The sequence below is a fragment of the Dermacentor andersoni genome, chromosome 9, assembly GCF_023375885.2.
Source record: "Dermacentor andersoni chromosome 9, qqDerAnde1_hic_scaffold, whole genome shotgun sequence".
In the NCBI taxonomy this organism is placed as follows: Eukaryota; Metazoa; Arthropoda; class Arachnida; order Ixodida; family Ixodidae; genus Dermacentor; species Dermacentor andersoni.
In genome coordinates, this window is record NC_092822.1 from 75,031,014 (window position 1) to 75,056,350 (window position 25,337).

At 45.8% G+C, this 25,337-nt stretch overlaps 2 protein-coding genes across 3 annotated transcripts in view; one reads left to right on the forward strand and one right to left on the reverse strand.

Moving 5' to 3' along the window:
- The window catches only part of LOC126528273 (eukaryotic translation initiation factor 4E type 3-like), a 49,033-nt gene that overhangs the window by 18,056 nt on the left and 5,640 nt on the right, over positions 1-25,337 (forward strand). For both annotated transcript variants that reach the window (XM_050176167.3, XM_072284223.1), the window contains exon 5: positions 8,267-8,425. In XM_050176167.3, the coding sequence (XP_050032124.1) occupies positions 8,267-8,425 (159 nt within the window). The remainder of the gene's footprint in view (positions 1-8,266; positions 8,426-25,337) is intronic.
- Positions 20,201-21,647, reverse strand: LOC126528272 (uncharacterized). The gene has a single exon (XM_050176166.3). It carries the CDS (start codon positions 21,498-21,500, stop codon positions 20,565-20,567), a length of 936 nt encoding a protein of 311 aa, XP_050032123.1. The 5' UTR covers positions 21,501-21,647; the 3' UTR covers positions 20,201-20,564.

Below are 25,337 nucleotides of genomic sequence, written 5' to 3' on the forward strand. Positions count from 1 at the left end.
CGGTGTGACGTAGCATGAGGGATCACGTTGACACAGTGGCTGTGTCGGCTGCTTCGGAAGTGCCAAAGCGAGCTGAAAACGAAAGTTTAAAGTCCCACTTGCACTGCAGTTCTGATTAAGTGGTGAGGCTTTTCCGCCTTGGGTGTCTGCTTGACAGCATTTGCAATCACTATAATAGGTAGTGGCTGCCTTTGGAGGCGTACAGCATGGTAGGCGACTGCTCGGTGCCTCAGTGCCGGACGTATGCAACGGAGCCGGTGTCAGCCTTATTCACACGTAGCTGCAGGACAAGAAGCTGCGTGAAGCTTGGCTCGCGAAGCTTAGAAGTGGCAAACAGCCATTGGCTACAACTCGGGTATGCAGCAAGCACAGACGCGAGGAATATTTCTGCTACGGCACCGGGACTGTGATGTTCAGTGAGTAGCAGAAAACGCGCACTGAGAGGTTTGCCCACACTTGCCGCCCGGCTACGCACTCGCTGCCCAGCTAATGTCACGACAGTTTGGTCTATGAATTTGTTGATGCTAGACACTGACAATTTTACTGGAATGGAAAGGGAGTGGTAAGAAGCACATTAAACAAAGGCATGTCATATGGTCATGTTTGTGTTATGAATTAACGCACTGGATTACGAAAAAGAAGCAGCGCGAAATCGCCCGCTGAGTGCATACAGTGCGACACAACTTTAGAAATAATATTGAAACGTCCAAGAATTTAGAAGAAAATAAATTATTGAATCGTGACTGCATATCACAGTCGCCGCATAGGCGTCAAAGTCCCTTGTTAAAATAAAATTGTTTTTGAACAGCTCTGATAACGTTCACACAACAATGGTTGCTTGTGGACTGTCAAATGGTCATATTCTGCGGCCTAAAGCTCATAGCACGGTGCAAAAACGCTCCCAGTGAAAGCGAAACGTTGTGCGAGGACAAGCACGCAGACGCGCAGTCGGTCACCACAAACCCGTGCGATCGCTGCATACATTGAGGCTTCGTTCTGTTATGCGCCATTTGGTTATACAGACCGCCCACTATAAAAACATATTTCACATAGTTTGCGCTCGGTGATTGCCGACCTTTCAGGCAAGCAGGTCCGGGAGACTCCATCGCAGCGACTGCAGCTGCATTCACTGTACGTATTCGGTAAAGAGATGACGTCTGCAAACGATTCTGTGCTTTCAGTTTGCCCAAGAATATTATTTCGATAGTAATAAAGTTCCCTCATTTTGGGAGTACTTACAAAAATGTACAGGAGGGCTACCGCGTGGTGTTCTTGTTAAGCGGCGTAAGCCAAACCTACGAGGAGCGTGCAGCGTGATCCCTCATACTACGCAAGGGAGGCGCTTCCGTCAGATGGCGACTCCATAAGTCCTCGCCCCCAATTCACTTATTTCACAACTGCATTGGTTCTACCCATTCACTGCCTCCTCTCCCTCCTCTCTACCATTCTGTCTACCTCCCCTCTGAACTTGCACACTAATAGAAAGGTAAGTGTTGCAGTTTCTGCAATGCTTTTGTGGGGGTCGTGGATAATTACAGCTGTCAAGAGGCTAATGTGGGTGAAGCCCAGGCAGCTCTAGAAGGCATTGTTCACATGTGACGCGATGGAAAGGTCCAAACAAGTTTCTTGTGTCACCTTCCCTTGCTGCCACGCTCCTTCCATGCATATACAGTTGCCGACTGGTTTTTTAGACTCCAAAAATTCGGACATGCTCGATTATTTGGTCTGCTTCGCAGCACCGCCATTCTCCCTATAGACCATAATGTATAACAACTACCGAAGGTTCGGATACTTTGCAATCTCTCGTCTGATTTTTCGGACACTCCTTGAGCCAACTCGATCAAGAGCACCATGCACTGACTCTGACTGACTGGTGCATGGTTCGACTTGCTGAACGCCATTTTTGTTTTGAATGTAGCCTCCTTGCTGCCCCATGAAGTGGCGCTACTGAAAATCCCCGCTCATCATCATCGTTTCTGCTTGGTTCGATAGAGTGGCTACAGCAATTCCGGTCTCAGCTTAGTAAGCCATGTCAAGACAATTCAGCAGCTGATTTGTTTCTTTCTTCATGCACGACGCTGCAAGTAGGCCACGTTTTTCGTTTTTGCGACTGGTGTCAGCGTGGTGGTGTTTGCTTTGTACGCTATGTCAAGGTTACGGTGATCCAACGCGGCATGTGGAAACATCGCAGCAAGTGTCTAACGGCGCTGACAGTGCTCGCGCAGACTGCGCTGGGGAATGCCGGCATGCGGGTGCCGGGAGGCCTAGGATTTGTCGCCTTTCAATGTGCTCCCTCATCATCATCAGCCTGGTTACGCCCACTGCAGGGCAAAGGCCTCTCCCATACTTCTCCAACTACCCCGGTCATGTACTAATTGTGGCCATGTTGTCCCTGCAAACTTCTTAATCTCATCCACCCACCTAACTTTCTACTGCCCCCTGCTACGCTTCCCTTCCCTTGGAATCCAGTCCGTAACCCTTAATGACCATCTGTTATCTTCCCTCCTCATTACATGTCCTGCCCATGCCCATTTCTTTTTCTTGATTTCAACTAAGATGTCATTAACTCGCGTTTGTTCCCTCACCCAATCTGCTCTTTTCTTATCACTTAACGTTACACCCATCATTCTTCTTTCCATAGCTTGTTGCGTCGTCCTCAATTTAAGTAGAACCTTTTTCGTAAGCCTCCAGGTTTCTGCCCCGTGCGTGAGTACTGGTAAGACACAGCTGTTATACACTTTTCTCTTGAGGGATAATGGCAACGTGCTGTTCATGATCTGAGAATGCCTGCCAAACGCACCCAGCCCATTCTTATTCTTCTGACTATTTCAGTCTCATCATCTGGATCCGCGGTCACTACCTGCCCTAAGTAGATGTATTCCCTTACCACTTCCAGTACCTCGCTACCTATCATAAACTGCTGTTCTCTTCCGAGACTGTTAAACATTACTTCAGTTTTCTGCAGGTTAATCTTTAGACCCACCCTTCTGCTTTGCCTCTTCAGGTCAGTGAGCATGCATTGCAATTGGTCCCCTGGGTTACTAAGCAAGGCAATGTCATCAGCAAATCGCAAGTTACTAAGCTATTCTCCATTAACTCTTATCCCCAATTCTTCCCAATCCAGGTCTCTGAATACCTCCTGTAAAGACGCTGTGAAGAACATTGAAGAGATCGCATCTCCCTGCCTGACGCCTTTCTTTATTGGGATTTTGTTGCTTTCTTTATGGAGGACTACGGTGGCTGTGGAGCCGGGGTAGATATCTTTCAGTATTTTTACATACGGCTCGTGTACACCCTGATTCCGTGATGCCTCCATGACTGCTGAGGTTTCGACAGAATCAAACACTTTCTCGTAATCAATGAAAGCTATATATAAGGGTTGGTTATATTCCCCACATTTCTCTATCACCTGACTGATAGTGTGAATATGGTCTGTTGTTGAGTAACCTTTACGAAATCCTGCCTGGTCCTTTGGTTGACAGAAGTCTAAGGTGTTCCTGATTCTATTTGCGATTACCTTAGTAAATACTTTGTAGGCAATGGACAGTAAGCTGATCGGTCTATAATTTTTCAAGTCTTTGACGTCCTCTTTCTTATGGATTAGGATTATGTTAGCGTTCTTTCAAGATTCCGGTATGCTCGAGGTCATGAGGCATTGCATATACAGGGTGGCCAGTTTTTCTAGAACAATCTGCCCACCATCCGTCAACAAATCTGCTGTTACCTGATCCTCCCCAGCTGCCTTCCCCCTTTGCATCGCTCCCAAAACTTTGATAAGATGTGCTCCCTACTGACACCGAAAACGTTCCGCCGAGACCTGCGTAGTGGTTGCATTGCGATTTCGGACACCGTCTCATTTGACAGTTTCACAGGTGCTGACACTGCTGTACTGACATGCGCAGAACTCGACGACGGTGAGATCATTCCTCAGGTTTCTACTGCACCGCCGGACGATGACTCCGAGTCGGAAGATGACGCACCAGGTGCTAGGCTGCCGTCGCATGCGGAACATGTACAAGCAGTGACTGTGTTTTCAGCCACCGATAGGCTTATCTGATCGCCCGCAAACGGAACAGCGTGTAACGGTTCATTTGCGATTTCTTCAAGCCTACTGCCGAGCCCGAATAAGTGCCTGGAAATAAAGGAATTTTTTTTTTCTTAATCTGCTTTTTCGGACACCTGTTTGTTCGGACATTTTCGCAGTCCCCGTGAGGTACACTGTACGCGCTCTGAACCACCTCTGGATGCCGTGTGCAAGACAACCGCAGAAGCAGCCACAGCAGCAGCAGTGGAATAGTCTAAGGAATGAATAAATGTTTGATGTTTAATGGTGCGAGAGCCAGGTATGGCCAAAAAGCACCAGAAGTAAGTCTGAGGAAGAGGCAAAGAAAGCTTTGGTTTAAAAAATTCTAAAAGCACTGGTGATTCATTTGGCAGTATTTGCCTGAGTCTAACAGGCCCCAAATCTAATGCGCGCCGACATTCTAGGTGTCCAAAGTAGAAAATTAACATAGAAATAACATTAAAGCTCCTAAACAAAGTAAGAATTCAATGCGCACCTGATATTTTAGCAAGAAAAACGGCCAAGTGTTGCAAGATGACGGGTTTCCTAAAGTCAGCTTTGCCACCGTACACTGCTGTTATGCAGTACAGCATACAAAGGCCACAAAGGTGGTTTTTAGTTTCATGTCCTATGGCACGGCACAGGCAATTTTCAACATAATTTTCTTGAAAAAAAAATAGGAAGGCACGCATTAAAATAGGATAAATAGCCTAAGCAGACATTGCGAACTATGGTTTTTGCTTGGGCTGACTGGTCAAGTTCGAATTATCCAGCGAAGGCAAATTTCTGGATTGAAAACAATGAAATTTTAGGCCCATAGAAATGCGTGGATGCCGGCAGGCAGCTTCGATCAAGATTGAAGGTGTGCGTTTTGTGCAATTACAGTTTTGCCCGGTCACGTGCCCAACTGTGTTTACATTCCTTCTTTGGCCCGTATCGTTGCCTCTGAAACCGAAACTTGGACTGGTCGCTACAAACAAGACTCCAAATAATTACCTGTCACAGTATGAAGCAAATGATGTTTCATGCTGTTATTACTTGGTCAATAGCTACTTATTGCAGCGGAAAAAACAATATTGAAAATTTTTGTGTCAGTACTCCTTTAAAAAATTGTGAGGCAGCTGCTGCGGCAGCCTGTCAGCTTGAGAAATCCAGAAGAAATGAGAAATCCAGAAGAAAAGGCAAGATCGCCACAAGCATCTCGACACGTACTTCTCACTGGCTTACACGAGAAAAACCCCGTGTCCGTCAGCGTTGCATGCTTTACGTGAAGCTTGCTGACATCCTTCTCCAAGGCATCCAAGTGCTCCACGTAGTGCAGCAGAAAGTTCCTCGCAAAAATGAATTCCTGGAGAGACTAAATCATCTGCAGGCCCTCCTGTGAGGACAACGTTGAGGCAGCCTGGACATCATCGCTGCCGTCGTCGCCTTTGCTATCTGACGCAAGCATGTTCATGACGATCGCCTCTTCGGTTAGAAGCACATATAAAATAGATAGTTTCCAAATCTTTCTTTCCAGCGCTTTCTTCTTACTGGCAATATCATGCATTGCCGATGATGAACGGGCGGATCCGCCATCTTCCATTTCGGCGGAAAGTCAAACGAGGCTGAGGAACCACGTGGCCAGGAACTATTTCGACGCAACCAACAAAGACAAACACAAGTGATTAAGCTGTTTGCAGAACTGTACCGAATGAGGAGCCAGCGAGCAACATACATGCAATCTGGGAGCAGCATAGTTGGTGCGATCCATTCGTGTTTCGGAGGGTGGGGTGCCGCAGAGCTATGGGGCGCAGCCCATTTGTGTTTGGAGGGGTGGAAGGGTGATAGGTGGAGAGGCGTGCGGCGGCTGTTGGAGCAGCAGCCCTCGTGCAGCGACTCGACTTTCTCGTTTTCTTTTTTCTTTCTTTTCAACGATTTCGCTTTTCACCACCTTTTGGCTCAGACACCCAGCAGCCAGACTGCATCGTTATAACCGATAACGCAGCATTAGGGCATTGTAGTAAGCAGGCTATTTTACCATGGAAAACAGACAAAAGTTCACAGTGCAGCACCTTCTCATTGTTATAACCGATATAATGTTAAAACCAGTATCGTTATAAGTGGATTCGGCTGTAGTAGAGCTTCAACAACTTCAGAAATATTTGTCAGCTCTCCTTCGAAGCGTATTAGGGTAGAGGCTTGGGCGAGTTGGTCATGGTTCATAACGGCAGTGTTTGCATAGCGCACGAAAATAGGAAAGGGTCTATTGACATTAAAGATTTATATTACTCTCTGCTGCATGACCAGCTACCCTTGTGTGTAGAAGAATGTAGGGACACAATCACGTCTTCTGCTTTCCCAACATGCACGGGTATTCACAAAGCAGCTTTGCTGGAATTGCTGTTCTTATTTGAAGGCCACCTTTGTGTCATGGAATGACAACAACCACATACAAAAAAGTGGTGTATGTATCGGATCCTGCTTGGCGCCTATTCTCAGTGACATTTTTCTTCCCTATTACGATCGTGCCTTGGTCCACAAGCTTACTGACTCAGTAACACTCAAAGTTTGCCTCTGTGTTGATGATTATTTAGTACTTGTAAAATTTAACAGTGATTGTTTCCAGAAGATATCCTCAGATACTGTGGCTATCTTCCGTGAGTACCTGAAGCCGCTTGTTCTCACGTCTCACGTTTGAATTACCCGACTCAAACACCCTACGATTTCTTGATTTGAAGCTTTTATTCGCGCCTACACATGTTTGCTGGATGTATGAACCAAGAAGCAGTAAACCATTTTTGCCTTTCAGCTCAGCCCACTCAAAGTTAGTTAAGAGGAGCATCACTAACCTTTGGCTTGCCAACGCCCTCAAGAAATCTTGCCCCCACACAACGCTAAGTAGTTTCTCTCAACAGGCGATGTGCCTGGTAGAAGCCAATTATTCAGTGCACTTGCTTTCTTCAGTGGCTGAAAAGTTGCTCAAGGTCGTGCAACCAGGACATAGGCCCGAGAAGCGGGACATCTCTGAAAAGACCTGGCCTGTCGTTTTGCCGTATGTGCACAGCATTTTGCACAGGTTACAGAAGATTGGCCAGGGCTAGACTTTGTGTGGTTTTCTCGGCTCCAGAAAAACTACAGAAGCTATGGAAGCGAGTCAATGCGCCACACAGCTTTTCTTCATGCTCCATCAAGAACAAGACAGGTTTCATCCCGTGCGTAGAAGGGGTCATTTACTTGATCCCACTGAAGTGCGGTAAGACTTATGTCGGCTAAACTGGCAGATGCCTCAATGACCGCTTGCTCGAGCGCAGGAACAATGTGTGCAATACGGTGCAGGGGCATCTTGGCATTCATTGCCGGGATTGAAAGTGCACCCCTCTCCTTCATCAGTGCGTGGTATTGGCAAGGCATAGGTCGCCATTAATCCAAGAAATAATAGAAGCAGAGTACATTCACAATCTAGGTGACCACTGCGTAAGCACCCCTTCCATTGCTCTGTCATGATCTGAGCGAGATTACTTGGCCATGTGCCGGGCAATCGTGGGCACGTGAAGTGATCTGACTTATCAGTGATGTGCTGGCTCTGCATATCCCCCTTTTCTGTGTTTTCCTGTTTGCCGCGCATATGTATATCATGCTCGTCTGCAATTAAAGATCAGTTAGTAGCTCTCCTTGCTCGTCTCTGACCTTCCTTTCCTCCTTTCGTGCACTATGCAAACACCACTGCTATGATCTCCTTTGAAGTTGAAATGAGGTCAAGGTACCTGCCACTGTAGCCCAGTGGCTATGGTATTGCACTGCGGAGCCTGATGTACCGGGTTTGGTTCCATTTGCACCGGCCACATTTTCATGGGGGCAAAATGGAAGAAAGCTCATGCACTTATATTTAGATGCACATCAAAGAAATGCAGTTGGTAAAAATTCATCCAGAATCCTTCACTACAGTGTGTCTTAAAATTGGGTTGTGGTTTTGGGTTTTGTCAGGTGAAACAGCAGAATTTTATTGCTTCTTAAAATTTTGTGAGCTCAAAAGTGAGGTTGCCAGAGTTGCTAAACCTTACAAGGTTGAGTTTGAATGAGCTTGTTGAATCTGACTTGAAAGAAGTGGGGGAAGCAGAGACAGTGTGACACAATGAACAGTGACAATATGTGCAATGAAAAAGATGCAAACCAAAAGCCTTGCTTTTTCTAAGTCTTGCGTGCTCTGGTCTGTCTGTGCAGGAGATGACATATGTGGGGTGTCTGTGTGCGTGAGAGAGAAGGATGACATAGTGCAACTGTGGAATGCTGACGCACGTCTCAGCGAAGGTGCTACGGTGCTGTCCCGTGTTCATGCCCTCCTGCCACAAGGCATCACTCCAATTGCCGAGTTCTACAAACGTGAGTGTAACTTCCCAGTTCAGATAACTTCCCATCAACTAGAAGAGATGCAGGTTGCTGACCAATGTGTAAAGCACTGACAGCACTAGCTAGTGCATTCTTACGCTCAGTGAGACCCCTATCACTCATGAAAATGTAACATATCATGTAGTCCATTACATTTGATGCATTAAGTGGCATCAGGTTCCACCTAGTGCTACACAGCTAAGATTAATGTAATTTGCGTAAGATAGCGATAACAATTATATTAAAGAATAAAAAACATAAAGAAAGGTCAGGCTGTACGTGCACAGCGATTCTTAAGTAGGTGTCGGAAAGTGTAATGTGAAAATTTTAGGTGACTTTTATACAGTCGGTTTCCGTTAATGGGACCAACGAAATTGATTGAATTATCTGGTGGGTCGAATTAAACAAGAGGCAGAAAAAATGCAGAAGCACACCGCTGATTCATTTGGCCGTACTTGCCCGATTCGAACGCATCTTCGAATCATGCGCTCTCCCGCCTTTTATGGTTTCAGAGTACAAAACTAACGCAGAAATGACATTAGAGCTCCTGAACAAATTGCAAATTTAATGTGCACCCAATTCTTTAGCAAGTAAAACGTAGCATGCCTGTGATTCTGGCAATAAGAAAAAGACAAAACCAGTGAACTTGTTTACCTAATGTCTATCGTCGTCATGCCCAAGAAACACTTTATCGCTGTCTGTGAAGAACCACATGTTGTCCTCCGTATGGTCCATAGCGTGCTTGATATTCAGAATTTCTCAACACTAAAAACAGGATGGTAGCCCACACCTGGACTAACCACTTTGCTAATTCATTCTTCGACGCATGCAACATAAAGTTTCCTACAATATTACTAGAGGGAACTTTGGTGCTAGTGTCTGTGCGAGCTGCAAGCGTGGCTCAGCTAGCATGGGAATAGAACTTCTTTTTGGGCAAGTTGGTGCGATTTATAAAACATGATTTTAGGGCGCTAAAATGACACACACAAGGGAGAGACACACAGAGCACCAACTACCAACTGATTTATTGGAATAGAAGATGGGGCATGGTGCAGTTACTGCACGCGCACAACTCGAGAGAAACGACGTGACGTTGAAGGATCATCTCTGCCATTACATCTGCGCTTCAAACAAGTGCATCTCAGAAGCATACAACGTGACTCAGGTATTACTCGCACATGTGGTACCTTTCCTTTTGATGTAGCATGTCTCCAAGAGTTCACGAGCAGTTTTATTGCTGCTCCTACCCAGTATGGTAACGAGCGTACAGTATCGCTCACACGTGCAAGGGCATTGTAATGCATGCTAAGATGCGCACAGTTCACCTCTCCTTTTTTAAAGTGTTTAGGTATGTTGATGATTTTTTTCATTCCTTTAGGATGCGACTCCCCAGTGTGGCGTTTCAGGAGGCCGTCAATTTAGTTTTAGCCGATTTCAAGCGATGTGAACAGGGACTGTCTTTTAACTTTGAAGTGCCTATTGCTAAGACATTACAGTTTTTGCACATCAACCTAACGTTTTTACCTCGTCATGCTTGCTTTGCTTACAATCGGCGCATTAAGAAAGGACTCCTCCCGTACAACTTGGCCCACTCAAAGGTTGTGAAACACAGTATTGCCTCTCTATGCCTTGGGTCAGCACTGCGTAAACCATGTTCATACAATGCAGGCAAGTTTTTTACATCAGCGCACTAAACTTTGGCCAGATTTGGCCAGTGAACAGATTCTGCCACGCCATAGCCGAATCTGTTCACTGTACGGTATAAAAGGACCTTGTTGAGTTCCAAGTCTGACATTACCAGAATAGACGTGGTAGACCTGAGTTTGTTCCATACATGCATAAAATTAGCCACAACTTAAGAAGGTATCGGCTAGGTACGGTGTCCATATTTTTGGGTTTTTTTTTCCGCCTCCAACAAACTTGCCCAGGCATGTCGTCATGTCATGAGTACTGAGATACAAGGGTGCATGAAGAAGCATGCTAAGCATTTTGTGCGCTGTGCTGTTGAGGTAGTCTACCAGATTCCTCTCAGGTGGGAGCATTTTAACAAACAAATTGGATGGTGCACGTCTTAGCGCACATTGCAATGCCTGTGCATGTGAGCCATATTTTATGCACTTTGCCATACGGGGTAAGAGTGGCAATAAAACTGCTCGTGAACTCTTTGATCTACGCTAAATCAAAAAGAAAGGTACCACGTGTGTGAATGGTACCTCAGTCACATTGTATGCTTCTGAGAAGTGCTTGTTTGAAGCACAGATGTAGCTGCAGAGATAATCCTTTAATGTCACATCATACCGTATTTACTTGAATCTAGGCCGATAACTTTTTTTCAAACAATCATATACCAAACTCCAGGGTCATCTTAGATTCGAAGATTTAAAAAAGACACGCCAGTTTTTAATTGAAATTGATAAGTATGGTGCCTAGCTAGCACCATCTAAACAAGTCTGTATCACAGCCACTACTAGGTGCACCAGTAGCCAACTGAAGTACGTGAGCGAAGTCTCTATTTTGACCTGTGTGCCTGTGTCGTTCGGCATGCGGTGTGACATTATTGTATGGCACCAAACAAGCAATGTCACTATAGTACTGCTTTCAAGTGAAAGTTTACTAGCCGCAGAGGCATCGTCAAATGTTCAAGCCGGGCAGGACTTTGGCATCGATGAGAAAAGTGTCAGTCATTGGAGGGTGCAACCGGAGATGCTTTTTACGTGTGCCGCAACGAGGATGGCATTCATCGGACTACAAAAGCGATGATGATGCAGAATGAGCTTGACATGCTCATATTCAATAAATGTGGTTTTCATTTTAGGTACAGTTTCTTTTTCTTGCTTCAGATATTCGGGGGTCGGCTTAGAATCGGGGCCGGCCTATATTCGAGTAAATACGACATCTTTTGAGTTGCACATGCACAGGAATTGCACCATGCTCCGTCTTCTATTTTAATAAATCAGTGTGTCTCTCCCTTGTGTGTGTCTATCTTTTTAGCGCCCTAAGATCATGTTTTCCATAGCATGGGAATGATGGGGCAGTACACATATTTGAATCAAACAGATATAAGAAATTCACTGTTCTGTTACACTGCCACCATGAGGCGAGCGTCATTGCCAATGGAGACATTCTCTCCCAATGTCTCTAATAGTGTTCCCAAGCGGTGTTCTTTTCCTGCCTCCTTTTTTTTTTCCTTCTCTTCTTTTTGCGACACTACGCCTTCCACATTGGATGATAAGTCATAGTGAGTGACTAAACACTCACTGCGAGGAGGCATTTGTGCGTGTGACCTTGACTGTGGCTGAGAGTGAGCTTCCACTAGAGCGAAGATACACAGCATTTAGCTTAAAATTTCAGCTGTGTGTGGTGCGTAGCACTGTAATACCTTGCAGACACGATCATCAGCACATCGTGTGTATGCTGTGCTTGTTTGTTTAAAAGGGTCAAACCCGGTGAGGGGCATTTTTGTAATGAGGCAAAGGCTGAAGACTGGACAAGTTTAATTCCTGACAGGGGCCCAGCCGGCAGCTGCCGGACTGGGTTGCAAACTGCCACTTGATATCTCGCAGCAATGCTATAAAGGCCGCCGCTGTGGCACTGGTGGCACTCGGTCACCGTCATTTGACGTCGTGTCCATCCTGCTACGTCACACCTTTAACAAGACCAGGCAGGACTCAAAGCAGGCATGAGTACAACTTGTTGACAAGCTGTATTGCTGGCCTGGTGGAGCATGGACATGTAGAGATGCTTTGTGTCACTAACCAGGCAAAACACATGGTAGCTTTGTATTCTAAACATAAAAGGCCACCTAATAGTTGGATGGCATTTGTTTATGCACTGTGGTACTTGTTGTTATGGTATTTGTTTTCTAGAGCCCTTTAGTGTAGAACACTCATTAGATTCTGCAACATGTTCAATTTCACTCCCAGAAGTCAGATATCTTCATGTGGCAGTGAATAGGTGGTTCTGAATTTAGTATATCATAAAAATGGCATTATAGATATCTCTGTGTGGCAGTAAACAGAAGATGTATTTAACCCTTTGAGGGGTTTTGCCGTATATGGACGGTAGCAGTTTTCTGTCCCACAAGGTCTTTGCCATACGAATAAGGTTTTCAAACCTCCATTTGAAGTTTCGCGCTGTAATGATGATGCATGCTCACTGGGAGCTGCTGTCACCTCCTAGGGCTTAGACGAAGCGTTTGAAATTTGATTCTGCTACCTCCTTGTGGAGATAAACAGAACTGATCTATAGCTTCAGCGTGTCGCGCGATGTGTGGTAATGCCCTTTCGTGGTTTCACTTTCGCCGCGTGATTGCTACGGAGGCGCACGAAACTTGATTTTTATGTTTATCGGCACTCCCTTGCAGGGGTGATGGAAATTGATTTCTATCTTTGTTGGCGCCATACTTAGCTTGTTTATCACCGACGCCAACGAAGTATTCTTGCTCTCCTTCTTTACTGAGTTTCCTTCAAATTCTTCAGATGCACAGCAAAGCAGCAATATGGCCGAACGCACTGCCCGTTCTCTTGACGCCGACAGCGATGACTCTTCGGACTCCGATTTTGCTCCATTCACCGAGTCTGAATCAGAAGACACTTTATTTTTTTTTTTTTTTGCTTTCAGGAGAGGACAGCTCATCGTCGGACGACGAACTGCATTCAACTAGTTCAACCTCCGACCACAGCGCAGCCGCAGCATCTCGAAAGCGGGCAAGGCGCGATGTCACCCAGTGGGACACTGGTGATTTTTCGCTACCTCTTTTCACCTTTGACGACTCGCAATCAGGGCAGGTTGCGGCCTCTCTGCTCCCGCCAGAAGCAAGCGAATTGGATTATTTCAAACTGTTTTTCAATGCAGAACTTTTGTCGCTCATCGTCACGGAAACAAACAAGTACGGTAATGAAAAAGCTGGCATATGTCACTCCAGCGCATTGCAGCTCAGAACCTGGGCGGCTGTGGACCTCCTGGAGCTTTACTGCTTCTTAGAAATAGTGCTACTTATGGACATAGTGCGGAAGAACACCCTGTGGGACTATTGGTTGGTGGACCTGATGCTGGTGACCCTACGTTTTTGGGAGATTTTTTCCGTGAACCGCTTTGTTCTTCTGCTGCGCGTCCGGCACTCCAGTTTCGTAACGGAGAAATCCAATCACCTAAGGGCCATCGGATTTATGTATTGATGAATGTCTGATGCCTTGGAGAGGCCACATTTCATTCCAACAGTGCATACCGTCCAAAAGACACCGGTTCGGAGTGAAGATGTTCATTATGTGTGATGTGAAAGCTGGGTATGTACTGAGGTTTCTAGTTTATACAGGAGCTACAGTTAGCCTGGCCCAAAGAAAGGACCTTGGTTATGCAGGCTCTGTTGTTGCTGACCTTCTGGCAGAATTTCTTGAAAAAGGGCACTCTCTGTTTGTGGACAGTTGGTTCACAAGCCCAGTGCTACATGAATTTCTGAAGAGCAACAGAACAAACGCATGTGGAACTGTGCAAATCAACAGGAAGGGCCTACCCTCTTTCAAAAAGAAAATGAAGGGTGAAATAGAAAGTTTCCACACAAACACTCTGTTTGCCTTGAAATGGTGCGACAAGCGCGAAGTCACTATTGACATCAGTGCATGGACCCCAGACGCAAGATCGGATAAGGTGGACAGAGCGACTGGAGAAAAAAAAGAAAAAGCCTGCATGTGTGCTTGAATACACGAAAAAAATAGGACTCATCGACAGGGTAGACATGCAGCTGAGCTTCAGTGAAAGCATCAGAAAACTCTGAAATGGAACAAGAAGTTCTTTTTTCACCTGCTTGACATGTCACTGCTGAACACATTTATTCTCTACCGCGAGAGAACTGGCACCCCGGCTAAGCTTGCTGTGTTTAGAAAGAGAGTTACGACCCAAATATTGGAGCAGTACCAGACCCAGATCCAACGACCAAGGCGCAGAAGACGAACCAGAGACAATCCGCTGCGACTGACGGCGCGCCACTTCCCAGAGAGGGTGCCTCAGACCTCTGCCCAAGGCAGCCGCACTCAGAGAAGATGTTATGTGTGTGCCAACACAACTCGTCCACACGCATTTTATGTGTACAGACTGTGATAAGGCAGTGTGTATGGACCCATGTTTCAAGGAATACCACACTCTGAAATACTATTGAACCTTTTTCAGTTGTGAGTGATGCTGACACCAAAATACTGCTCCTGATTTTTTTTTACAAGTTATTCCCTACTTTACTCATTTTGTAGAGTACATTCAAAACCTGGAATAAAGTAATTTGACTATCTGGGAAAGTTCTTTTAAAAAAAATTCGAACCTCAAAGGGTTAATGTTGCTTGACAGAAGTGACATTTGTTTCTGTGTGACAGAGGTATGGCACTCACTCTGTATTTCACAATACAGGTTGCAATTCTATCTTTTGCAATGCAGATTACATGAAACATTCACAGCGGCATTCTATCAACCTGCTGTGGCAAAGCACGTCTTTTGCTTGCTGCCTAATTCAGTCCTCTTATTTTATATCATGCTACTGGTTTTGCTTAACTTGTTTCATCTCAGTGCTGCTTTATGGTCACCTAGTAGTACACCGTAACCCACACTGTAGCCACTGCTTTCTGAGGCAGCGCTACTCTACTGAAACTGAAAGAACTACTGAAGCTTTAATATCTCGGGACAAATATTTACAAAACACCCTAAATCAAGCCTGTAAGGATGTACCTAAATTAGAAAGGAGGTTGGAATTAGCTGGAACTCATACTCAATACAGCCACTAGCCTTTATAATAAACTCCAATGCTCTGCCAAGTATAAATAATATTCGACAGAAATGCTGTTTAATAACTATCAAGAAATCAACACCTTAGAAAGATGCTCCCGGAGATACCAAGTGTCGCCTGTCACCGCAATAGGAAGTTTGGTGTTAGCGCACACAAAGGCCAAGCTTTAAAAAGAAAGATACCACCAACATAAGCACCTGTTCTTGCTCGATGTGTAAGGCCTGCAAATGCCTTCAGTACGATAAAAATTGAAAGTGCTGCAAGGAATCGTCTGCACGAAATTAATTCGGTTTTACCTGCACCAGCACACAGTATATATGCTGGAATGTTTCTTCCACTGCTAACAATACACTGGCAAAATGTGACAGCCAATGAATGTTAGGGTATCGGGGATGTTGTACAAATGCAGCTGACAACTTTCTCAGAGCTGCTGCTGAACAATTGAATCTGCTGAGTCACAATTTCGAAGAACTTAGACTTTAAATTGTGCTGGCCCTGTCCCTTGTCTTCTTCTCCTCCTTCTCGGTCATTTTGTTTCCTTGATTGTGCTGAAATGCCTTATGTCGACCATAACCAACTCGCCCAACAACAAGTCTTATTTTAGACTTCATACTCTGCAGGCAAACTGTTGTTCTCCTAGAAACAGAAAATATAGTCATGTCTCATCCACTTGTTTAATACACTGTGTGATGCAGGTTCTTTTGTGTCTGTATTGTGCCAGATGATTCCCTGAGGCGGAGCCTCCAAGAACTGAATTAGGACAAAGCAGTTTCTTGCAAAACGCAAACAAAACTTTTAATGCAACTAGTGTGGAGAGAAACACATAAAATAAACACTCAACGAAATATTCACAGCAAGAAATAACATACACTCAAGGCTATGATAATACCAACGGCACTTGAGTTAGGGGCAGACTATGAGTGTGAGCGCGTGCAACAGTTTGATGCGTAGGGGTGGAGACGAGGTGGCGAAAGAAGTGACGTTGGTCTCACCACAGTGTCGATGTAGTTGACCGATGAGCCAGTGACCAGAGTGTGGCTGCTCTGGCTTGGAGAGGGGACGCAGGCGCTTTGGTGGCACGGCAGATAGAGGCGGCGTTTTGGCCAGGCATCCGGGTGCAAACTCGGGTCCGTAGCCCGACTACTCGCACTCTGCCTGCGGCCGCAGAAGTTTGCCGGACTCGGGTAGCAATCTGTTATCGGGTACAATAGTGATACCTGGGAAAGGGTTGGCTGGACTTCCCGGTTGGGTGAAGTCCTGTAGGCTCAGGTCTGGAAACCAATGGCTTGTCTTCAACTCTCAGTCCGGTGGCCGCTCTTCACCCTTGCATTGTTTCCTGGAACTCTCACCCTCTTCTGCCAGCGTGCCTTGCCTTTCTGCCACTCTGTCTGATTTGTCTTTGCCTTATTGGCCCCTGGGAACTCTGTGGACTTTCCCGACTGGGTCACTTTCCTTCTGTTTTAACTTCTTCCGCTGCACATTCTCGTGCTTGACACTCCACGCGTGCACTTTGTCCTTCTTTTCTTCTCCTACCACAGCACTGTATCGCACACTTCACACATCTCAACTGCAACAAACATGCATAAATGTTTCAAAGAATGCTTGCTATTCGTTATCCTAATCATAAGGAATACAAACAGCAGTGCTTAACTTTTGCAATCTTGCATCCGAGAGAACTGAGCCATCCTATTCTTTATCTTAATGTTGTTTTCTCATAAGCCATTTTTTGCTAATCATTTTTTCTTAGTCATAATCACTTCACTTAAATTTAATCTCTCCATCATCTACTTCGTACTTCAACAAGGTGTAAAACTGGGCGAGTTGGTTTATCTTTATGGCAAAAGCAGCACAAGAAGATAGCTGCCCTGCGCATTTCTCTGGTCTTGTGCTGCTGTTACCATGAATACTTCAACAGTTCTCATTATTTCTCAAATTTTGAGTAGACATGTATATTAATACTAGTCACATTAATTTACCATTTGCACTTTTTACTCTTAACTGGACGCCTCTCAGTGCAAATCAGTTTCTTCTAACCTAATTTTTTATCATTTTCTTTACTGCAGAAAAATTGTGCAGCACAACACATTCTGTTAAGTCGTTACAGGCCAACTGCAACAAAGTTTTGGTTCGCATAAGAAGCCTATTTCAGATATCATAGATGTGGAACAGTGTGTGTGTAAAATTTTACATTAAAAATGCCAGTAGATGCATCACAAAACACTAGCAAAAGTGGACGCTTTGGGTGCTGAAACTAAGAAACTCAGACGTGTCATGCTGGGACTTTCCAACAGCACTGGAGAAACGTTAAAGGTTTTTGATTGTCATTGAAGAGCAGTACATACTCAAAGTTTGCCCAACGGTTGGTTTTGAACCATCAGGGTGTAGGTGAGGAATCAGGGTGTAGACGAGCCGTATGCAAAAATACTGAAAGATATCTATAGCGGCTCCACAGCCACCGTAGTCCTCCATAAAGAAAGCAGCAAAATCCCAATAAAGAAAGGCGTCAGGCAGGGAGATACAATCTCTCCGATGCTATTCACAGCCTGTTTACAGGAGGTATTCAGAGACCTGGATTGGGAAGAAATGGGGATAAAAGTTAATGGAGAATATCTTAGTAACTTGCGATTCGCTGATGATATTGCCTTGCTTAGTAACTCAGGGGACCAACTGCAATGCATGCTCACTGACCTGGAGAGGCAAAGCAGAAGAGTGGGTCTAAAAACTAATCTGCAGAAAACTAAAGTAATGTTTAACAGTCTCGGAAGAGAACAGCAATTTACAATAGGCAGCGAGGCACTGGAAGTCGTAAGGGAATACATCTACTTAGGGCAGGTAGTGACTGCGGATCCGGATCATGAGACGGAAATAATCAGAATAAGAATGGGCTGGGGTGCGTTTGGCAGGCATTCTCAGATCATGAACAGCAGGTTGCCATTATCCCTCAAGAGAAAAGTGTATAATAGCTGTGTCTTACCAGTACTCACCTACGGGGCAGAAACCTGGAGGCTTACGAAAAGGGTTCTACTCAAATTGAGGACGACGCAACGAGCTATGGAAAGAAGAATTATAGGTGTAACGTTAAGGGATAAGAAAAGAGCAGATTGGGTGAGGGAACAAACGCGAGTTAATGACATCTTAGTTGAAATTAAGAAAAAGAAATGGGCATGGGCAGGACATGTAATGAGGAGGGAAGATAACCGATGGTCATTAAGGGTTACGGACTGGATTCCAAGGGAAGGGAAGCCTAGCAGGGGACGGCAGAAAGTTAGGTGGGCGGATGAGATTAAGAAGTTTGCAGGGACGGCATGGCCACAATTAGTACATGACCGGGGTTGTTGGAGAAATATGGGAGAGGCCTTTGCCCTGTAGTGGGCGTAACCAGGCTGATGATGATGATGGTTTTGAACCCAGTGTCCTCAGCACCACAGCCTGATGCTTTACCCTTTAGACCATGTACTACCCGGTGACCCAAGTTGGTGGGGAAGTGGTTAGAACACATATACCAGAAAGTGTGTGAAGTATCCTAAGAATGCAAATTGCCTTAAAATTATCTAGGCTCAAGCAGACATAGTCAAAATGAACATACTATCATAGTGAGCTGGTGCATTACAGTTAAGATAGTGTAGCCATCTGTCTTTTGTTCTTGCATTCTTTTCTTGCTTGCAAAGCATCCTCTCATGGCAAGTGAGGCTTTTTGGCATTGCAGACACGTAGTTTAATAATACTACTTAAATGACTTCCCTCTTTAGTGCCCTTTTAAAAGACAACTATGACAGGCTCCTTGCCATATCTTGGCAGAATAAGTGGATACGTCCCAATATTTTCGCAGGCTGTGTACTTGTGTTGCTGCTTGTGCCCACTCATACTCGCACATCAGTCACTCGCTTTTATAAGGCTAAACCCCATGAGCGCGATTTTGTGCGCGACAGCGACGAGCGACGGCTTCGAGCGACAGATCGGGCCGTCACGTGAACAGATCGCTCGGTCTTGTCGCCCAGAAGTGCTATGAGCGACTAGCCAATAGCGCGAAGCCGGAACTGGATGTACATAACTCAAGTACTTCAGATTGTCGCAGGGAACGAGCAAACGATTGAATTTTTATACGTGCAAGGATAAGAACCTACTGCAAGACTTTCATAAATATTTTATGCTGCTTTTTACAGTAAAACACATCAGCTTAAGGTAATAAAGCACGCGTCACGCTAGTTTCGGCGCCTATATTGCTGCCCTCATACCGGCAACATTGGGGAGACGTCGCTCGAAGTCATCGCTCGCATGGGGTGCAACTTGTAGGCGACGAGCGAACGCGACAGCCATCTCCATCGCGTCGCTTGTCGCTGTCGCGTGCAAGATCGCTTGCATGGGGTTTATACTATAATCACTTCCATTCACACTTGCAGGCACCCATTCACCAGCACTTGCTCACATACGTAGTGATCCACTCACACTTACCGACAGTCACTCAGATTCATACTGACGTCCTCTGAAACTCGCCCGCACTCGCCTCCCGTTTACTCACACTACATCTCACGTCTGCGAAATGAGTGTGGAGCAAGTATGAGCAACAAGTTGGCTCCTTGCGTAGGTTATAATCAAATAATGTTCTCTCTCATCTCAACACAATGGCTTTGCGAAAGCTATGGATGTTGCAAAATTGTGCCTATCACGTAACTTGATAATGATGATGCATGTTTTTTTGTTTTTTTTTGGCATAAGAGTCAGGGGTGGCCAAAGAGTGCCAGTCATATAACTTTGACGCCACACAATGATGCATAGTACAGCGGAAGATGTTGTACCACTAATATAAATGTAGCACCGAATGTCATGCATTCCTGCAGACTGGCCTTATATGCACGTGCTGGATGCACAAGCTCTTCTATTACCACGTGAACAGGTTCCACACAAGCTATTGGCAACAACACCAAGTTTAAACTTTTGAAGGTTGGCTAGTGCGTGCCAAATGTGAGGGCACTGTGTGGGTGAACATTGGAAGAGAGTCGGTTGGTTGCAACAGCAGCTAACACACAGCTGCATCAACTTTATAACAAAAAGTTTTTTTTTAACAGACGTGTGTTTGCTACGCACACAACGAAAAAAAAACTCCACACGCACCACTTACACTTGCAAACCGTTACACGGGAGAGTGTGTGGCACTGAAGACAACTTTTTCGGGAAGTCTGACGCAGTCACCATAGTTTGTCACAATTACTTTAGTCAGGCGGGGGCGTTTTCCCGTGTGGTCCCAAAGCCTTGGCTTTGGGATGCCGTTTCATTTCGGTCTCTGCTGGTCGACAGGGTTCGACGAAGGGGCCATTTGCTGCCCGAGTGCAGGTTTTACAATGCGTCGACTGTTAACATCCGCACTTAGTCCACCGTTTGGTCGGCATCGCCGGTAGCCGGTTCAATTTTCACTGCGCGCTCGTCGTTGTCGGCTGTCGCTTCGTCATTGGCGTCGCGCGCGGGGTCATCCGCTGCTGCGGCGTTTTCCGTAGGCTCAGCACTTGGAAGCGTCGTTGTTGTGGCCGCTTTCGACGTCTGGCCACTTTCCTCCTGTTTTTCAGACGAACTGTCGGTCTTGCCCGCTTGCTCACCGCTGCCGGCAGCCTCTTTGCCCGTCGTCTGGGTCACCTCGTCTGGGTCGCACACGGGGACATCCGCTGCTGCGTAGTTCTCCGTCGGCTCAGCAGTAGAGAGCGTTGCGTCTTCTGTAGAGCTTTGCTTGCTTGCTTGCTCCTCGCTTGCGGCGCTTGTTGCCTCTGACCCTTTCGTTGCGTCATCCTCCTCGTCTTCTTCAGACGAACTGTCGTCCTCGCCCCCCTGCCCACCGCTGCCGGCGGATGTCTTGCCCGATGTCCGGCGCTCTTTGAGCTTCTGCTTCCTGCGCTGCCGCTTGGCCCGTTTCTTGGCCGTTCGCTCCTCGGCTTCGCGGCGGTTGCGCTCGACGCGCTCGCGGAAATCCACGTCGAGCTGGTCCTCGTGGGCGCGTTGGTCGATGTACTTCTGGCGCGCGTACTCCTTGCGACGCAGGTGACGGTACACGTGAAACTCCCCCGAGCCGGCGCCCGCGCTCGAGCCCATCACGTTGCGCACGAACTCTGGCGCCTCGTGCGGCGCCCGCGGCCTGGCGGGCTCCGGGATGATGACGGGACGCTCGGGGTGCTCCATGAGCCGCTCGAGCTTCAGGCGCTGCACGTCGTACGGGTTCTTGGGCACCACGACGGGCGCCGTCGATCGCGGCGGCTTCTTCGACGGCTTTTGCGTCGTCGGCACACCGAGCTCTCCGCTCTCCGCGTCGCCCATGGTGTGCGGGTGGAGGAAAGCGTTCCCTCGCTGTCTTCTGATCCCTTGTTTTTGCGGCCGTCGACAACGCACAAATTCGAAGCGTTCGAAAGTGTCGGGACGCGTTCCTGAGCGAACCGAGCGAACGACTGCGAGGCAGACCGGAAAAACATACAACAGGAAGCAGATGGCGCTGCGTGTATGTCGGGAGTTTTGGTTTCGGTTTCTTTTCTCGTTGGTTTTCGGTTCTGTTATTGTTGTTTTTGTGCCTTTTCCGTTATCGTTCTTATTGAAGATTAAAGTACTAGTTCTTAATCCTTGTGCTGCTTTGTTTGATTTTTTTTTTAAGAATCAATAAATTTGCCTTCGTACTTTGCAGCTTCTTCAGGGCCTGCTTTCGCATCCGCGCCTCTGTGTTCGCAGGCTTCCATATCGTTCCGCGTCGTGATGGAAAAAAATGTACCTTAATTTCAGACGTATGAATGCAACGATATACTCAACCCATAAGCGTTCATAACGGTGGTGCGTAAGACCACGAATACAATAGCCTCCGAGATGGCGCTGCATAGCACTTTCGTGCCGCCCTATTTCGGAGGCCATGCGATAACTTGTGTGGTTTGAAAAAAATTCAGCTAGAGGTGGGTGGACGCGTCACGGTCCGGTTCTTGTGCCTGTTTCACGTATTGCGAAATAATAGTCGATTGGGAGAATTTTCGCTTACTGTGGTGCATGGTGATATGTCTATACGATTTGATTTGAAGCACTGTTCGAATGAACAATGGAAATGTACTATCTTGCCCCGAATTAGCTGAACCAACATGTATTCTTGATACAGAAAAGGAATAAACTTCTCCAACCACCAGACTCATCGAATAGAATCTGCTATTATGTTCTTTTACCCCATTCAAGTTCTCGAATCCCTGTTGTCACCATTTAAAATTTTGGCTGTCAGTTATCGTTTGCTGCTGTTTTATTTACTTCCTTTTTATATTTCTGATTAATAGAAAAAAATCAATATTTTCATTGGTCGATAGCTCACCCTTGCAATTCTGTGCGTGGTGCAGGCCCCCACTTGTTTTTTTTTTTTATTATTATTATTATTATTATTATTATTATTATTATAAGTGTATGGTGAGTTTCTCTATTACAGAGAGTTGGTATTTTATTTTTTTTTTCTTTAGAGCAGCAAAATAAACGAGAGTTTGTTGATTACATATCACCACTTTGATGGCGGGTAAGGGCACAGCTGCGGTCGCTTTGTAGACTGCGCTAACCTCATCACCCCACCATTCCGCACCACCACAGTGTGTTGTATGTAAAGGAGCATCTTGAATGGTACTAACTTAACCACATTCCGCTTGAGAATATTGAATGACTCTAGGCACTGCAAACACATAGCAGAGCCTTTACCGCATCAAGATTACTGATCACGTGTGTCTTGTATTATTGTTAGCAACTGTGTTTATTTGTAGTGTTAGTGTGTTTGCTTGTCCTTGTAATATACTTAATATTTGATGATTTGCTACCTTGTACTTTCTATTCAGCTCTGAGGTCATCCTCAGTGTAGTGCATGTTTACAGTATGCACTTGGTGAACTTCTTGCCAGCTTTTCTTTCACAAGATGTCCCCCAATTGGTAGATTTGCCCAAAACTAGATTTGCTTTACAATTGAAGTTTCATGACTTTGCTTATGTTGCAGTGATATATGTAGCTGTACTGGCATAGACATTCAGTTAGTTGCAGAAGTGAGCTTTCATTTGAATTTAGTAATGTAGTACCAGAAATCAGTTATGCCTCAGAATACAAGTGCACCCTTCTACCAGTTTATTTCTTGTGTCACATGTAATGTCATTATGGATTATGGACTGGACTTTTTTTTTTTTTTCAATATGTGAATCTAACTGTCGGTAATCTAGTACTGTGAGCTGAAAGCTTTATTTGGTTCTGTAGATGGTTCATCCACAACTGACTATACAGTATTCTGTGAAAGCAGTTTTGTGGGCTACTCACATGCGTTACTGGGTGGCATCATCATCTTTGTCGTATTCCTTACTTATTGTAGTCTTTTATTGCACCAAGCACATAATAATAGGGTAGTGGTGAGTCACTGCATTCTTGAAGCCTGCACTGCCATTAGGACTGAAAGGAAAAACCATGACTGTATTGATTGATTTCGCCACATATTAAACACAACAGAGCCTCACCTCGCTAATCTTTGCTACTTAGAAGAAGCCCCTTTCTGTGGCATTGCTCATTGTAAGGCGTTGGAACTCCAGTTATTTTTTTTAAACTATTTAAAGGCTAGCATTGAACTCAATTTTTGTTTCCGATTCATCATGTAAATGTTGCTAGGCTGTAGTGCTCAAGTACTAAGATGTTGCCTTGCATTAATTGCACTTGTGCCACCAAAAGAGGTAGCAGAGACTTTCATGAGGCAAGCTCCCTTTCAAGGTCAGGGACAACAGAGAGATGGCAGCTGCGTCCTTGTTGAGTGCACTGCACATGACTTGAAGTGCTGCAGGTTATCCTAGAAAATAAGCTTTGCACCTTACTGCTGAATAACGCTGTGGCCACCATCAGAGCACTCCTCTTCAGAAATTACTAACCGGCACCTAGTGCCTGCTCCACTGCTGGGAACAATCTTGGACCTTTTCGTCTGGAATTGCCTCCAGAGCTGCTGCAATATTGGCCTTAGGTTCTGAATGTCATCTAAATGTATTCCTTTCAGAACTTTTGTCTTTTGGTAAAGGTCTTGCAAAATCGTTTGTTTCCTGGCCGAAAAGATCCGTTCAGGCAATGCATGCATGGTGCACTCTCATGGTGTGCTCTTTCTTCACCAGTCACTCATTCCTTCCCTTAGATGTTTAATACATTGTGGTGCTTCTTGGAATTCCTGCCATGTACCTGCCAGCATCTCTCATATTTTACTCTTGCTCTGCCCAGTGTCACAAAAAATGTTCATAAATTTTCTTGGCAGTGCACACGTGTACAAGTGCAAACAACAGTACACCGCACTATCATCAAATCGTCATATGTTGTGTTGTTGGTTAACACCTCAATGCCACATTTTAGTCACTGCCATGAGAGACTGAAATACCAAGCCTATGAAATATTACAGAGCTGTTTGTATAGCTTTACTATATACAGCACAGAAAGAAAAGAATGGAGACAAGGAAAAGTGGGGACGACAAGGGGGCTGTCTTTCAGCTTAGGATTATTAAAATGTGTCACAAGTAAACATACTACAAGATCACGCAAGAAATTTAACAAAAATACAGGAAATAAGTTTCACACTGCCAAGAAAGGCAACAAAATCGGGAGGGACCAAGGGCAAGGTGTAGTTGCATGTTATCTAGATAAGCAAATTCATGCCTAACTAGAGCAACAGTGTCACAATCCACCCCGGGTCGTGAACAAGGGAGGGCTTCTCAGCGTGGTGGTGCTGAAAGATTACTGACCGGCGAGCTGCCGTGCTCGTCGGTGTTTATTGTGGTGCGGGTGACCACTGTTGCCTGCCGAGCTTTAGCAGGCCACCGAGCTTGGCGGGCTAACCAAGATTATGTCCGAGGGGGCGTCACATACTTGCTACAACCCCTCACCCCCAGTTTGTTTGTTAAATAAAAAAAAAAAACGTCCAAGTTCACACTATGAGGCTCTGCCTCCACCCTAGCTGGGTCGACGGTGCCTGCTACCCAGGCGAGTAACGGTCTGGTGGCCTCCGCCGTCGAGTACTCCGCCTGGGCACCGGTGTCGACGGGTCGGGTGTGGCAACGCCGGGTGCTGCCTGGGCCAGCCTCGCTCCATCCGGAGGGTCCGTAGTGGTCGGCCTCGTGAGTGGTGCCGAGCTAGACACCGGTC

Coding starts and splice junctions, on each gene's coding strand:
- LOC126528272 (XM_050176166.3), bottom strand. CDS start 21,500: ATGGGCGACGCGGAGAGCGGAGAGCTCGGTGTGCCGACGACGCAAAAG.